Genomic DNA, 17,983 nt, shown 5'->3' with positions numbered 1-17,983 from the left:
AAAACCACCGTGTTCAGCGTTTTACTTCATCAAAACCTATTCATCTATCTAATGAATCCTGTTTAGGTATGAAATGTAACACTTTATATTTGATTCAGATAATCATTCACCACTTTTAGGCAAAAGATATCCTTCACAAGTTATTTATTTCAGTTTTATGCAGCCTATGCTTCTTAACCCCGCTTCCTAAAAACAGAACATATATACTATTTCAAGATTTAAAACGCCTGCGTTAAATCCGGGAAGGAATTAGAGCATATTCTCTCCTTACAGAGAGGTTAGTTTTATGAGGTTGTGTGTGTTTTAAATCAGTAATGTGCCGTAGTGTGGAGTCAGATTGTACTTACCTCCCCGGGGGGGAAACGATCTCTTTGTAGAAAAAACCTATACCTAAAGTCCTTCTGTTCCAGCTATAAACTAATTCAAACTGAGGCTTTACAACATTTAAGGGATTTTATTTACAAAATACAAGAGAGTATAGGAATATTACATAAAATGGACAAGAAAGGAAAAGAAAAGAGGTTATATGCCAAGTGTACTCATCAAATGGAGTATTTGTTCATTTTCCCCTAATAGATGTTTCCTTGGTATTTTTCACAATTTGCGAAAGCACAAGATCAGAGTTATTTCATGCTCTCCGATTTTAGACTTGCGCCTATTCTTAATCTAATTCCCCGCAAAACCCTAAAAATGGTGAGGACTTAAGGGAAATTGTTACGACTGAGGAAAGGGAGATCTTGTCTCGACCCAATCTCCGTTAATTCCATTCACCATTCTATGAGATTTCCTAGTCTATCATTCCCATCTAAAGTTTAAGAATTTTACCAAGTCATCTGTGTCAAGAGTTTTAAAGAAGTGTTTTAAAAGACTCTGCCTCTAAGTACTTCGAAGTCCAAAATCTTTCAGAGTATTTTGGACTCACAAAGTTTTTCTAAGTTTTTCTTCTGCCTCCATGGTTGAAGGGACAGATAGAATGTACTGGAACAGAGCGTGACAAACTATAGAGTATATAGTAGTGCCAAAAAAGTCCTGCTCCAAACGTGCTGTTATATAGTGAACTGAGGACCAATGAGACATGAGAGGGGGATGAGTGAAAAAGGAACACCTGCACGGGGGACCCCGGTAGCCCCCTTCCCCCTACTCCTTCCTATGGCCTTATAATCCTCCCCCCTAGAACACCTGCACGGGGGAACCAGGTAGCCCCCTTCCCCCTACTATCGTCAGCTTTCAACCTGATGAGCATTCACACTCTATTCTGTTTCATTAAAAATATCTTACTTTTACCTATGACAAAAAGATATACAAATGTCACAAGATATGCACAAGTAAAAAGTTGCATCAAGTTCACCTCACTCAACACAGTGACCACCTTGACTAAGACATTTTCTGGGGGAAACACTGCTGGCATTCCCAGACCTGCCACTAGGCGCTGGCAAATTAAATTTGCTGCGCCTGTTGGTCTGGAAACTCTCCGTTGAAGCTTTTTCAAAAAGACCAGAAATCTGGGCTCACGTTTCAATTGGTTCTATCTAATATGGGCGCGCCAGAGCCCCTTGTATGGTACTCTTGGGAGGACGTAACCGGATGACGACAGTGACGTGCATGCGACGTCGAAGCCGTGATAGTAAACATCAAAGATGGCTGCGGATATGTTGTGTGAGTTTGAGACTGCTTTGGCCTCGACCCTTTACGATTTGGAAGACGGCACTCAAATATTTCATTAGCAAGTATGTGGAATGTTCTGTTTTGCCGACCGACCACGGCAAACGTTTAATTTAACAGTTTAACAGCTGTTCGCTAAACGAACGGGGCTTACGTCACCTTGTGCATCGCTCTGATTGGTTGTAGTGCTATCCAACTGCGTGCAGTGGCATTTGAAATGCACGAGTAGGAGCCGCCCCTTGAGTTGGAAATTACTATTGATCGTGGCCAGACCCTCTATCGTTCAAGATATCAGGGTCTGGATTTCCAGGCTACCAGATTCATGCATTTCACTTTAAAAAGGTGAAAAAAAGTCTGCCGGGGGGGCATACCCCCGGACCCCCCTAGGAGGGTCTGGTTCTCTACTGGCTACTATTTTCCTCCAACAGGACATTGGAGGCACTAGCAAAAAAACACTGGGGCCCTCATTTATCAATCTTGCGTAGACCAGAAAAATGGGTGTCCGTACATTTCCACGCAAATCTCGGCATTTATCAATATGGACGTGAGCGTAGGGTAAGCTCAAATCCCACGCCAGCTCTCAGCTCGTGTACGCAAGTTTGAAAACAGCTTGGACTCGCAGTGCAGGCTGTGCCGGGTAGCCGATGACTTTGTTGGGCAATTATTAGAAGATAATACAAATGCAGTGCAAATAAGACCGAAATAAAGATATTAATCACTTAAAAATGAGCAGCTTATGGTGTGCAACTGAGTAGGAGAGCTGATTCAATAGTGCGCACACCGGCCACTTAGGAGGGCTGCATGGGACTGCGTAAGGGCAGTTGTCTCCGTCTTGGAGCAGCTGGGGGGACACTGAGGCACGGGGGCTGCATTCATTCAAAATGTTAGCCTAAGTATTAAATATGTAGTAGACATACACTGCTCTTTATGATACAAAAAAATACACGGCACAACATTCAGCTTAACATTTTATTTATTTGACGCACTTTGTAGATGTTAGTTCCTCTTTTAATGTGTCATTAATGCTAAAGCGAGCGATTTATTTCCACCATTAACCGGCACGTTGTTCCTGTCTGCTGGTGGAGCAGGACTGTGGGCGCTCTCACAGTTGATCGCTGCCGGGTCGGCTTGTGCAGCTGACGGCCGGGCTGACCACTCGTGCCAAGCGCATGCTGTCATACAGTAAAACGCTAAATGTGTTATTTTTAGTTTTTAAAACCCTTTTGAGTAGTGCTATCTAAAAGGGCCAATACATTCTAATCATTCAAATCTCTGCAGACCTGTATTTATTTTATGGGGACCATTATCGGACAGTTGGTGCGTCTTTTTCTCCTCCACCACTTATATTATGCCCGCAGCCCCGCACCCCCATTTGGTTGCATTTCAGAACAGCAACACGCTTTTTTTAGTGGCGATTTTGAGTCAACACCAACGCTGTTTACCGCAGCAATTATTTCCTTCCTAACTGCTGCCTTCTGTCGTTCTTTGATGCTGCTTGTAGGCTAATGCTCCGAAATTAAACTTTTTTTCTACTTTCGCTGTTATTCTGTCAATTTCTACTTCAGGGAAGTGCCGTATTGCGCATATCCATGTCGTAAAACCTCTGGGCGAGGCCTCTAAACTGAGAAAATATAGGGGCGTGATACGCTAGTTTTCATCCGCCGCATTTATCAATAATGGCCTGCGTACGCTGAGATTGGCGAGATACGCCTGTTTGATAAATCCCACCAGGGAGGTATTTGCGCCAGAATCTGCACCAGTTTCCACGCAAAATTGATAAATGAGGGCCTGGGTGTGTGAAGAACATTTTACTAGTCAATAATTTGGGCAAATTTGTCTGCCTATCTTTCTCACTCCGCTGCAGACTCAGTCACTACTATCCATGCTTAAAGGAAGCAGGATTAAAACACTGGATTAAGATGTTAAAATGTATTAAAAATGTATTTGTTTAAAAACGCACAAAAATGTTTAGAATGTTTCAAAAAAAAATTAATTTGTAAAATAATTAAAAGATCTTTCAAAACAGGGATTTTAGAAAAAAAAATTTGGGGGGGGGGGCTCCACTGAAATGTGTTCTCTGAGGGGGGGCTCACACTTTGAAAACCCCTGCTTTAGCTTATTTAGAACTCTTGTCCCTATTTGCACAATTTAATTAAAACACACTAGGCCTTAATTTGTCAACATACTTAAACCCTAATACAATACAGCGTACAATAAAATACACATACAACACAGGGTTCTATATTAGTTAGATTTCAGTGTGTGCTCAGGTGTTCCAGAGTTGACAGCCCTTTATGGTGAAAGCTGACTGTCCAAATGTGGTTGTACAATGTGGTGTATTACAGTTACTTTGGTCATGCTCCTGGTTAGCCTGTTACTGTCTCGTCTTTGGATGTGTTTGGAAAGAGGCTCTAGGTAGACACAGGAAAGCTCTAAAATGCAGTAAATTATGTTTTTCTATTCTCTGACACTGCCAACCAACAGCCTTTTTATCCATTGTTGTCAGTGTCTGGAAATAATGGATGATAATTAAGCAATAGCACATGAGAGGGAGCATGTTGTCGCTCTATATCAGCACTGCTGTGATTCGGTCGTAGGTACGAGGCCGCAGGCCGAGTGCCGAAGAGAAACACAGCAGTGCTGATATAGAGCGACAACATTGCGACCTCGAGTGTGCTATTGCTTTTATACAGCAGTTTTACAACTGAAATTCACAAGTTAACTTTAAAATGTTATCTTTAATCATTTAAGAATGTATTTGCTTCCGCCAACACAAATAGTTCGTGTCAACAACTTGACGGGACTCGGAGTGAGCTCGTGCAGTGTTTACTCTGGTAACATTAACCACGGCGGCCCGATGTCCCGTAAAAATCACCAAAGAAACGGAACGGCGGATCTTAAAGCTCCCATATTATACACTTTTCGGTTCTATTATACACCATATTATATGGTCTTAGTGGTTCCTAATACATTTTTCTTTAATTGTTTGCTGAAAAAAACTTTCAGATAATTTATTGTACTATGCTGATGTTCAGCTAATCTCACAATGGCCTATTTTTTAAAAAGAGCTGCAGCTCCCCTCGTAAATATACAATCTTTGAGCTGCCCCCGCCCCCTGTCCGGAAGCGAAGCCAGATACGCCTCGCCCTCTGTCTGTCAGGGCCGTGGACCAATAAGAAATAGGGGTGTGGGCTGCACAGTGGAAGCTTCTGGCTTTCCAGTTTGTGAGGTCAGAAAAGGGGAAAATTCTGACTGGAGTATATTGGGGGGGAGGGGTGGGGGTTTCAGAAAGGGGGAGAGTGAGAACAGGAGAGATTGTTATTTTTTTAAATATTTCGGCAGTCTCTAGGCACACCGTGGACCCATGGATATGTTAGAACACATTTAAAAAGTGCATTTAGTACAATATGTGACCTTTAATCTAGTTGGTAATAAGGTCCGCTGCCCAATCCAAACCCCCACGCTTCATTTCCCAGAGTTTATGAGTGTATTTCGGCCCGGGGGAAGTAACGTTATACAATGAGGTGGGAAAGCTAGGCTAGGCTAAAGCTATGCTGCGCTCGTATTATTCAGCAGCCTGAGTTTATCTCCACACACTATTGCTGTCTTCAGTAACGTGAGTGTGAGCGACTACCGCACACTGTCTCTGTCTGTGTGTCTGTGTGTGGCAGCGATGCCCTCTCACAGGGGAGAGACTCGCCACAGTCAACCTGAGTCACACACACACAGATAACACACAAGTGAAGCTCCGGCTCATCAGTGAGTCGCGGAGTGATTTTGACAGTTGGTCTACATTTTGGTGAACAGTCCGAGTGATGTTGTTTGCTCATATCAGCACTCCTTCAGAACGCTCAGAAGGTCTCTCGTCCAATCAAATCACTCGCTCAGAACCAACTGCTGTATAACAAACAATAGCATTCCAAATATAGTTTTGTCATTGAAATTCACTTGATGGGGTTTTTAAAAAAGTGAATTATTTTTGGGGGATTTTAACTGTATTTATGTGAATTTGCAAAAGCCATAGTCGAATTGGATAGCTAGGCATCCGTATTACTTTCCTGAACACACAAGATCCCCAGCGTTAGAAGCATAGACATAAATAGGTTTTATACACTCATCTGCAGTACTGTCATTCTTGACGGTGACATTTTGTCTTTCACGCAACAAAACTCGGTAAATCTTTTTCTAGGGCATAGAATCTTTTCTGATGGTCCATTTTATTCTCTAAACTTGTATGGGAGAGCAGTTAGCATTACATTCTATTCTTAGTGGTATCAGAAAGGCCTAAGAGTTCTTCAATTTGATTTGGAGAACCCTGGTGGTACCCTGATAGAGTAAACGTTTCAACATTTGCCCTGGAAAAAATGCAAAATGCCCGCAAAACATGTTTGTGTGTTTGTGTTTATGTCTGTGTGTTGGCATGTAAAGCTGATCTCTGCCTGTGTCTCTTTAGGGACAGTGTGTGTTTACGGTTCAGCTGGATGATGGGGACGTGCGGCGCGCTGATGGAGGAGAAGAAGAGGAGGAGGAAGAATTTTATCTTTTATTCTCCGGATCCACACAGACACATGTGACCAGCACACTGAGAACCAGCCACGTCACACTCCAGGCAGTCTGCCCAGGTACTACACGCACGCACTCACTCACTCACTACATTAGAACAACCTGTGATTTATAACTAAAATAGCCTTTTTGTTAGAATAAATTGATTCAAAGATTGACATTTTTTTAGATGATAGTGAAAAACATTGCCATTGTGTGAAGGAACCCAAAAATTACACAGCAGTGCTATTAGAATACCACAATATCTCCATGTTACAGTCATTTACCTCTTTGTGTGTGCGCGTGTGCGTGCGTGCGTGTGTGTAGCCCATGATGTGTGTGAGCAGGTCTTGGTGACATTATGTTTGGCTGGTGGACCCGTGGGAACACACTCATCGGAGCCCTTCTGCTTTGTACAGGTAAGAACACAGTCCTTTCCCTGCATTACACTGGACACTCACCCATACTTTCTGCTATTTAGTATGGTAGATCAAGATTTAGGATGTCCTTATTCTTGTGGTCAGATTTAGCTTAAAATACCCAGATGCTCCACTCCATCCGGTAGAGATTTTAAAGCTCCCATATTATACACTTTTCGGTTCTATTATACACCATATTATATGGTCTTAGTGGTTCCTAATACATTTTTCTTTAATTGTTTGCTGAAAAAAACTTTCAGATAATTTATTGTACTATGCTGATGTTCAGCTAATCTCACAATGGCCTATTTTTTAAAAAGAGCTGCAGCTCCCCTCGTAAATATACAATCTTTGAGCTGCCCCCGCCCCCTGTCCGGAAGCGAAGCCAGATACGCCTCGCCCTCTGTCTGTCAGGGCTGTGGACCAATAAGAAATAGGGGTGTGGGCTGCACAGTGGAAGCTTCTGGCTTTCCAGTTTGTGAGGTCAGAAAAGGGGAAAATTCTGACTGGAGTATATTGGGGGGGAGGGGTGGGGGTTTCAGAAAGGGGGAGAGTGAGAACAGGAGAGATTGTTATTTTTTTAAATATTTCGGCAGTCTCTAGGCACACCGTGGACCCATGGATATGTTAGAACACATTTAAAAAGTGCATTTAGTACAATATGTGACCTTTAAGTGCTGAAATCAGCTTGCTATTGGGGTGATTCTGACCCACAATCCAGTGTGCACCTGAATTGACGTCACATCGACGGAGCCTCAGAGTGGAAACAACCAGGGATGAGACGGATATAACAGCAAGAGTCAAGATCAAGACGCAATGTTATGATGAAATAGATAAGTAAAAAATATGTCCCAATTGTACGCCTACTGCATGCTAACTAGATAATTTTATGACCAGCAGTAGTTTGTAGAATAGAAAAAAGAAAGAGTATGCGATTTGGAATGCAGGGATAGATATGACATCAAATCACAGACTAAATAGGCAAGCTTAAATGACATGCAGACACAATGATATAGAAGAGCTGAGGGACATATGTTATCTTCCAAGCGCTCATAAATTACAATAGCAAACAAGACCATCAGTGCAAAGAATGTTATTTTTATACAGTTTTTCTCAATGCCTTTGTCATGGGAATGCTCACCCTGGAACTACAGCTGGCGTAGTAAAAACACTACTACTTTTGTCTAAAGGGGGTGTAAGAATGAACACAAACAAAGTTCCTCGGAGCACCTTTAAACAGTCATTGTTGTATACCTAAATCTAATTGGTTACAGTTAAACCTAGTATATCTTGTTTCATGATAGTTATGTGCTCTGGGACATTAGTCTTTGGATTCTGCACAGATGAAAGCATGCTTTCCTTTTTGGCTGGCTAGAATATTACTCCAATGAGTATTTTGCACGTGAGGGAAGTAAAAGTGTCGTAAAAATTAATATGCGTGCATTCATTGGCTGTTTGAATTGCGTGCATGGATCTTGTTTGCATAAGTGGATTCTTGGAGCTGATTTTACCGTCACACATAGATGGAAAGGATTTGTAACAAAGGCAGGAGCTGTTTAGTTAGGAGCAGTAGGCCTACAGCTTGTGTATTTTGGATCCTGGCTGACGTTGCTCTTGGTGGATGTAAAAGCCTCTTTCTAAACATGCATTTGTCTTCATACTTTAAAGAAAAACCTGTACTACACTACAGTACAGCTGAACACCTCCCCATATCTCAAATCTTAAAACTAGCCAATCGTGTGGCAGAAACTTAATGTATCAGACCAAACATCAGAATGGTGAAGAGTTGTGATGTCAGAGGCGCATTCACTAGGGTAACCTACAGTCTGTTTAAATGGAACCTGTGTGTGGTTCCTTTAGGCAGGTGTGAATGCAGCAAACATACTCTTGTCTGTACCAAAACCACCCATTACGCGCCCCACACACATCCTACCTCTACTGCGCGTCTACCTCGCGTCTGCGTCTGACTTTTGGTCACAGACTGTGAAATCAACGTAGAGCGAGCACACATCCAACCTCAGACGCACTGCTGAGGCGCGTCGGAGGCACGTCTGCAGCGCCGCTCCCCTTCACCTCAGGAGGCTCGCCTATTTTTTTCTGAGAGCAGCGCGTCTCTCTCGCGTCTCTGTGCTTTAACTGATAGAGAAATACTCTGCTGACAGTCATACCAGCAGCATTCACTCTAGTTACACGTTTACCCGGTGTGTTTATTTCAAAATAAAACATCCCTCAGTCGTATACGCAAATAATCCCTTTATTTCACGATGTAATTGTGCAATCAAAATCCGAGGGATTCAAAACCTAATTTTCAATTAGTTCTGGCATTTCATTTTTGGATAAATGACACATATAGAGATCCAATATAGTGAAGAAATAAAAAAGATCATGATGAGCGCAACAGTTTTCCGTTGCTCTATCTGTGTCTACGGCCTTCTTCTTCCCCGACCACACCCCCCTCTCTCTCTCTCCCGTATAAATCAGTAAAGTGATTTTTGAAATACTCTGCTGAGAGTCATATTGACTTCATACTGGCAGCTTTCGCTGTAGTTTCACCATTTCCTGGTGTGTCCCCTTCAAAATAAAACTTCCAACAAGCGAAAATATGGCAAAAAAAGAGAAAAAAAATGGCAATGGGGCGCACGGATTACTGTCCAGACTCAATATAAATCATATGCATCATAGATGACATGAAAGAACTTCATTTTTAATGGGAATTATCTATGAAAACTCTATGTAGAAAGATAGGGCTTTTAGAAGCAGCGCTGCAGCAGCAGCTGCTGAGACGTTGCATGTGTGTCCGAGAAAAGTCCGAGAGAGGCAGCAGTAAGGTAACGCGACGCGCTCCAGAGGTAGACGCAGGATGTGTGTGGGGCGCGTTAGAGATACTTGCTTCAAGAGTCTATGCCCAGGGGCCCATTATCTCATTATCTGTCTATGAAACAACTGGATTCAACAATCTTTTTTCTTTTTGCGGGTAGCATGCACAAGCTAGCCTGGCATTCCCAGACCTGCCACTAGGCGCTGGCAAATTAAATTTACTGCGCCTGTTGGTCTGGAAACTCTCCGTTGAAGCTTTTTCAAAAAGACCAGAAATCTGGGCTCACGTTTCAATTGGTTCTATCTAATATGGGTGCGCCAGAGCCCTTTGTATGGTACTCTGGGGAGGACGTAACCGGATGACGACAGTGACGTGCATGCGACGTCGAAGCCGTGATAGTAAACATCAAAGATGGCTGCGGATATGTTGTGCGAGTGTGAGACTGCTTTGGCCTCGACACTTTACGATTTGGAAGACGGCACTCAAATATTTCATTAGTAAGTAAGTGGAATGTTCTGTTTTGCCGACCGACCACGGCAAACGTTTAATTTAACAGTTTAACAGCTGTTCGCTAAACGAACGGGGCTTACGTCACCTTGTGCATCGCTCTGATTGGTTGTAGTGCTATCCAACTGCGTGCAGTGGCATTTGAAATGCACGAGTAGGAGCCACCCTAACATTTTCGCTTCATTTTTATTCGTTGACTATAGTCAGTTATATTAGTCTCAGTCATCATATCTGCCTTTTTATTTAGTTTTCGTCCGTGAAAAAGGTTCGTCTGTAGTCTTAAGGTACGGCCACACCAAACGCGTTAGGGGCGGTAGAGGTGCAGAAAATCTGCATTTTTGCATAGGGAACCATTGGTTTAGGTGCGTTGATGCGTTACTCGCGGTAGCCGTGCTACCAGCGCGCCTACCGCATCAACGTGCGAGTTCAGAAAATTGAACTTTTTTTTCGTCCCCCTCCCGGGCCGGGCCCAGCAGCAGACCCGGGTTCGATTCCCACCCGCGGTCGTTCTCTGCATGTCACTCCCCTCTCTGCCCCATTTCACCTCTGTCTCTCTGCACTATCAAATAAAGCATAAAAATGCCCAAAAAAATATCTTAAAAAAATAAATAAAAATTGAACTTTTTACGCTCCAACGCGTGACGCTTAGCCGTGATAGCCTATCAGCCTGGAGAATGACCCGACGTCACGGACATCGGCACGGTGGGAGGACAGCGTACACAGAGGCTGAGAAACACAGAGGAGGAAATGTATTTGCGGGCGGCTGGTGCTGTATGCCGCTCGGGGTTAGAAGACGTGGGGAAAGTGAGCCAGGAGAATGGGCTTCCTGGTTAATTCAGTGAATGTGTGCGGCTGTGCTTTAGCCGATAAACCAAGTTAGCACCGGTCGGATAGCATTAGTTAACTCACCCGGTTGTGTGCGGCCACCACCGGAGGTGTGGCCGCACCTTTAGTCAACTAAATTAACACTGCAGTGGGCCCCCTTTGTTTACATACCAGTTTACAGAGCCTAGGCTGTGTGTTACCTCTGGATTTTATTTAGGCCCGCACACACAGTATAGACAGGTAGCAGATAGTGAGGAGATATTCACGATTTTGACAAAGTGATTTTGACAACAAGCGTCTCGAGAATCGCTGACTCCACCTTTAAGTGTGTGCTCTGTTAACCAGAACCTAGACTTAATAGAAAAACAACCAATAGTATTTATTTAACTCTGATTTGGACCCGACGGACCGTAGATGTGAAAGCGGCCTAATCAGACACCATTGAACAGTGAATGTCAGTTTGTGTGGACAGAAACACCTTGTTTGTCAAGGTTTCAGGGAAAGACAGACAAGAACCCAATTGCAGGACACAGGAAACAGTTCAGATTCAAAAATAGATTTTAATGAAGTGGATGACAAACCAGGTAGTAAGACAGCGTGGCAAACAAGTCCAGTTGGGGCAGGCAAAAGGGAAAGTCCAAAGACAGGTCGAAACATGAACAGGCAAGCAGGATCGGAACACAGGATGAAATCCGAATGCTGGAAAGCTGGGTGAACACACTAGGACATCAGACAATCTGGCAACTGACTGAGGGAACTGAACAAAGATATATACTGGGGCTGATTAACTGATGAGGAGCAGGTGAGTGTGGGGCAGACCAGGTGAATGTAATTAACAGGGAGTGCAGAGCAGGAGGGAGTGGCCGGGTCTGAAATGACATGAAAGTTAGAATGGAAACCAGGAAAACAGACATATGAAAACAAACTAAATACTGGCTGAAGTTGTGACATTGTTAATGATGCTGTCTCCAGCTGACAGGAAGGAAGCAGTGACCTAGATAAGCAGGCCTTATTAAGATCTGACCAGATTGGTACATTTTGGGGCCTAAGGCGAATGCAGGCAATGGGGGCCCTTTTCCCGTTCTTATTTCTAAGAAAGACCTGCGTTTAACATCTTTTTCTTTAGATTTTCTTCATGCTTGTCGCCATTTTCATGTCTGCCGATCAATTTTTTTGTTTTCTTGTTTATGTCTTTTGCTCGACTATTTTTTGCAGATACACAGTAAGATCATGGAATAGTCCAGTGTAGTGGGGACTGAAGGAGGGACCACTGAGTCTGAGACTACCAGTGTTGGGAACGTTACTTTAAAAAAGTAATTAGTTATAGTTACTCACTACTTGTTCCAAAAAGTAACTGAGTTAGTAACTGAATTACTTTATAATAGAAGTAACTCGTTACCAGGGAAAGTAACTATTTGCGTTAGCCTACTGTAAAAAAAAAGTTGCTGTATGTCAACAAATTTGGATTTTTCTGAGCAGTTTTCACAAGTCAGTTGAAATGAGTAGAACAGACAGGTAGGCCTACTTGTAGGCTCCATAACCTTCAATATTTATTGCACATCAACAGACAGCAAGAGGTTTATCCTGCACTTCAAGTAGGCCTAGCCTATTTTGTTCTCAACAAAAGTAGTAGAGGAAACAGCTGAATGTACCGTGCTGATCTGCTATATCACTGGATTCACTTCATGTCGGCTAAAACACCACTTAAGGCCAAAAACGTCAGACTATGAAGCATGAGAGGAGGAGTAAGGATTTATCCTATGTTTATTTCCTTCTTTAACATGCACAGCAGCATACAGATCCCAGGAAAATAACAGTAGCAATATTCGGCTCATGACGACACGCTAAACAGCTGTTGCAACCGGCGAATCGCGGCTGTTTAATAACGTGCATAAATTATAATTTATAGAGATCGGGAAACTCCATGCACTTACTCACAAGGGCGATGCAAACAAACTCAGGGAGAGCACGTTTCAACCGTGGATTTATAGGTGGTTACTGCGGCAACGCGCACGCTCACACAACAGAGAGAGAAAGAAAAAGAAACTTCACTAAACAGGCGCTCCGGCTGACTGACGTGACGGCGCTAACTGACAGTTATAATATCCTCCACACTGAATAAAACACATCTTAAAACAGTATAAGAAATAACAATCGCTTATCTTGTTGTTAACCCACTCGGTCTCCTCACTAGCAGTTTGTGTAGTATGGAGCCAGGGGTGCGTTCGGATTACACAGTTGATTCAATCAATTCATAGTAACGCACCACTTAACGTTCAGTAACGATAACGGCGTTGTAACGACGGAAAAAGTAATTAGTTAGATTACGCCGTTACTGAAAAAAGAACGGCGTTACCTAACGCCGTTATTTTAAACGGCGTTATTCCCAACACTGGAGACTACTCATGTAATTAAACATTCCTATGCCGTCTATGAGTATGGATTTTTAGGAATCTATACTTAATTAGAAATAATTAACATAATGAAAATAAATGAATAAATAGATTAACTATCTTAACCATGGCGTGTGTTTTATGGGGCCCGTGGTAGCTTGCGGCCCAGGGCAAATTGCCTAACTTTGTGTGATGGTATGAGTGTGTAAAAGCACACAGCACAAGATGAAGAATATGGTCTGGTCTGACACATGTGAATGTCTGCTGCCACATTCAGAGGGTCAGACTGTAGTGTAAACATGGCGGCATGGATCCACCCTGCCATGTGCCAGCGCGCCAGGCTACTGCTGGTCATGGTGGATTGGTGTGTGGGTTGGTATTTTTCTTGACACAGTTTGGCCCCCTTAGTACCAGCTGAACAGGCTTGAATGCTACAGCCTACCTGAGTATTATTGCTGACCCTGTGCACTCACATTAGATCCAGTTGACCCATGATTGTTAAATCCCTTGAGGCAAGTTTGTGATATTGGGGTCATATGAATAACATTGATTTGACTTGTTAATATGTGATTTATTTCACTGTGTTAGACTTGGTCAGATATTCTAAAGAGCCTCACAAACCTGTGACATTCTGATGCAAATACACATTAAGCTGCAATTACAATATGTACAGAAATGGACATTACGTTTTTACTTTTTACAAAATAACCATTTTCTATTTTATTTTTATCTATTTTGCATCATGTTGATGAATGACATGCGAGTTGACAACCAAAACACATAAAACCATTTAAAAAACATTGAACCTTCTTTAGGTCTGACATTGTTAAACCCACAGCTGCAGTGCATAGACCAAGTCCTGGGTATGCATCAGGGGGTCATTTGTGTTGGGACTAGCTCTGTAGTTTTTCAGAATAAAGGTCTGACAGTATCATTGTGTGTAGGACTTGGCTCTGGACATGGCCCACTTCCTGCTGGACGACACAGCTCCACAGGAAGCACTGCTATTGGATGATGAGCAGGTAAGTAAGAGAGAGAGAAATATATATATATATTTCATCAATACGATTTTCCTTTTTTGGCGAGGTCTACACCCAATTTAGTTGAGACACTGCAGGTGAATAGGTTTATATATACGTATATATATATATATATATATATATATATATATTTTTTTTTATTTTTATTTTTTTTTGGCATTTTTATGCTTTATTGACAGTGCAGAGAGACAGAGGTGAAATGGGGCAGAGAGGGGAGTGACATGCAGAGAACGACCGCGGGTGGGAATCGAACCCGGGTCTGCTGCTGGGCCCGGCCCGGGAGGGGGACGCCTTACCAACTGAGCTAAAGGCGCCCCCATATATTTTTTTTTTTACTTATACTATATTTTGTCATCATCTAGAAAAGGTTGAATAAATATGCAAATTTGGCAATATCAAACTATTATGCTAGAGTTGCATGTCTTTTAAAACCTTCAGAATACAGTTAAGAATGAGTATGGAAAGTTTAGTCGATGTAATTGCTTTAGAGTTTGAGGGTTTTTTGTTCAGAGTATTGAAAAAAATTAAATAATTTTAAATAATGTCCATTAAAGATGGTTGTATAAAAGAAAATGTGCAGAGGGGAACAGAAAGGGTATATTAAATTATCAAATAAACTCCGAAATTTACATTTTGGACTTTTATTTATACTAGACAAAGATATCAACATTGTGGGATAGATTTGCCTTTTTTTTCTGTTTTGTTTTTCATGTTTGATTTTTTTGTATGTTGTGATGGTTCAGGTGTTTGTTTGTTTGTGTGTGACCATTGTGCTTGAATAGAATGTATGTTGTTTTGTAACTTCGAGGCTTAATACCTAATTTGTAATTTAATATATTTCTATAGTGGAATTGACTATTATTAAATGGTATAGAATTCAGAAATGTCCCATAACAGAAGAGAAGGGAGGACAATGAGAATGGTCTTCAGTATGTGTTTTGTGTGCATCAGATTCCATTGAAAGAATGTGAGAGGTTGGATGAGAGCCTTGCCCTGGCCCTCAAACACCTGGCCCGGCCCCCCACACACACTCACACAGATGTGGACAGACAGATGGCTACACCTCTGGACAGCTGCAATGGTGAGTAAGGGTGCTTTTATTCTGAAAATCACGAGAGGCCGGTGGTTTTAGCTACTTCCAGCTGGTGTGACCAATGACTGAGAGGCTACTCCTACTCTACCTGTACCTGTGTCTTTTTCCGGGCGGCAGTGGCGAAGTGGGTAGGGATTTCACCTTTGGAGTGCAGGGTCGGAGGTTCGCCTACCCGCCACATGTTGAAGTGTCCCTGGACAAGACACTGAACCCTAAATTGCTCCCGATGGTTCAGAGAGCGCCTTGCATGGCAGCTACTGCCATCGGTGTATGAGTGTGTGTGTATGAATGGGTGAATGTGGTAAGAAATGTAAAGCGCTTTGCGCTGAGAAAATCGGCTAAAAAGCGCTATATAAGTCAAGCCCATTTACCATTTTCTTTGTACTAACTAATGTTTCAAAATAATACAAGAAAATTATTATGTTTGATTTAGACGGCCAGAAAATTTCATTTAAATTCTATGGTGTGAAGGATGTGCTGTGTGAATGAGCTAATGCACTTTCATTATAGTAGGATGGTGAAAAAATAAAATAAGAGCAGCTAATGTATGGTGCATCTCAACATTTTTTTCTTAACTTTAATTAAAAAGAGTCAAACCCTTTATATATTCTAGGTTCATTGTTTAATTTAGCCGATTACGGCTTAGAGCTTGTGAAAATAAAAAATCATGCATCACAAAATATTAGAATATTCCTTTTTTTTTCATTGGTATTCTGTTATTTTGTATTATTTGTAGATGCTGTTTTTTTTTGCTGTAAGCCGTAATCAGCAAAATGAAAACAAAAAGAGGCTTGTGATATTTCACTTTATGTTTAATTTATTTAGAATATGAAAGTGGCTGCATCCACAAACAGAGCAGTACCTGTGAGTACTTAATAAAAGCACTTATTATAACACAAAATCCACAAGACAGGAACTGATGTCTTTGAAGACATTTTGATTTGCGTTTGATTCTCTGTGTCTGTCCTCTCCAGCAGTGTCTCCTCTCCCTCACCTCCCCGCCCTGCTGGCTCTGGCAGCGGGGCACGGTTTGTGGAAGGTGGCCTGGTTCCTCCTCCAGCAGCCTGGAGCTCTGCAGGCTCTCAGGACGCCCAACGCCCAGGGACTGAGCCCTGCCTGCCTGGCCCAGAGCAGGGGACACACACAGCTGCTGGAGCTATTCACACAGTCAGTAACACCATGGCTTTATTTCCTTTTCCTTTCCTTTAAGCTCTGCTTTATTTCAGGTAGTGACTCTGAATATGTGTCACTTACACCAGGAAATGTATGTGGTGGACCTGCGTACATACTTATAATAATAATAATAATAATAATAATAATAATAATAATAATAATAATAATAATAATAATAATAATCTTTATTTGTATAGCACCTTTCAAAACAAAAGTGACAAAAGTGTTTACTGAGATGTTAAAAATGTACACACAAAAATCAAAGCAAAATCAGAATGAAATCCATCAACAACTTAAACACAAAATATAAGTATAAGACAACAAGAAATGTGCGAACAGAATATTTCCTGTGCACCTTCACATTAAAAGCCTGTTACTTGCCAAACGCGAGTTGACTTTTATTTTTAAGCAGATAAGGACAGGAAGTCGCTGCCTTGCAGCGCACCAGTCAATAGCAGCGATTTCTGTTTTCAGATTTACGCAGTGAAATGAAAACAGAGGACAGAAAGCTTGTCATTTGCAATACTGGCGGATGCAACTAACGTTCATGAGGCTTCTATAAAAGCTGCATGAACGCCAGTGATGCATTTTCAACGTATTTCCGCTCAGGCAGGGGGCGGCAGATGAGCAGGAGGTCCCTAATGTGGACAAGAGTCACATTGCTGTTTACACTACCAAATGAATGCGGACACAAGCAACGTAAACCACCTCCAAATGTGGTTTTTGTGATCTGATCTCAATGCGTCTTGAGTGTTTTCACCTGTAGTTAGAGCTGTATTCATGTGATCAGATGACAAAAATCAGATGTTAATGCCAAGTGGAAATGGGGTCTAAGAGAACTTGATGAAGCTCCACTAATCAGTACTTGTTTTAAGGCGAGACACAGCAGGCAAAAACATATATTTATATTAGGGCTGTCAAATTAACGCGTTAATTTCGATTAATTAATCACAGAAAAATTAACGCGATTAAAAAAATTAACGCAGATTAATCGCACTTCTATAATGCCCTTTGACCCGGTGCAAAAGTGGTGCGCAGCTGCACCGAGCTGAACCTGTAGCTTACAGCCCGCACAGGTGAAAGGGATAGAGAAGCAGAGGAAAGGGCGGGGCCGAGGGCTCTATGGAATATAAGCATGAAGGTAGGAAGACATCTAACTTTATTCTCCGCAGTGTCTGTGCATTATTGATTTAGTGGTGCAACAATATGTTCAAAACAGTATCTCTCAATCTTCCTCTGTGTCTCAATTTTGTTTGCTAGCTGTCTCGTCTCCCGCCGCCCGCCCCGCGCGTGTGTGTGTGTGTGTGTCAATATTTTTGCCTATGAGTACGACGATGGTGAATGAATCGGCATAGGCATATGTGGCAGTGCAGCGCTGTCAGCGCTGTGGAGACAGAAGTTACGAGAGACGGACAGAGAGAAAGAGAGAGGGAGAGGGAGGGAGAGAGAGAGAGAGAGAAACAAACTGTAGGCTATACAGCTGTTTATAAACGGGTATAAAAGTGTCATAA

The 17,983-nt window shown here is 42.2% G+C and overlaps 1 protein-coding gene across 4 annotated transcripts in view; it reads left to right on the top strand.

Annotated features, from left to right (window-relative positions):
• The window catches only part of LOC307250839 (A-kinase anchoring protein 13), a 201,779-nt gene that overhangs the window by 67,874 nt on the left and 115,922 nt on the right, over window positions 1-17,983 (top strand). For 3 of the 4 annotated variants that reach the window (XM_080028073.1, XM_080028072.1, XM_080028070.1), the window contains exons 3-7: window positions 6,116-6,284; window positions 6,532-6,623; window positions 14,111-14,188; window positions 15,158-15,287; window positions 16,274-16,466. In XM_080028073.1, coding sequence (XP_079884199.1) covers window positions 6,116-6,284; window positions 6,532-6,623; window positions 14,111-14,188; window positions 15,158-15,287; window positions 16,274-16,466 — 662 coding nt within the window. The remainder of the gene's footprint in view (window positions 1-6,115; window positions 6,285-6,531; window positions 6,624-14,110; window positions 14,189-15,157; window positions 15,288-16,273; window positions 16,467-17,983) is intronic. The other variant, XM_080028071.1, reaches the window with a different exon arrangement.

Source organism: Ammodytes marinus, assembly GCF_949987685.1.
Source record: "Ammodytes marinus genome assembly, chromosome: 5".
NCBI classification, from domain to species: domain Eukaryota; kingdom Metazoa; phylum Chordata; class Actinopteri; order Uranoscopiformes; family Ammodytidae; genus Ammodytes; species Ammodytes marinus.
This window is presented reverse-complemented; position numbering and strand designations above follow the sequence as displayed.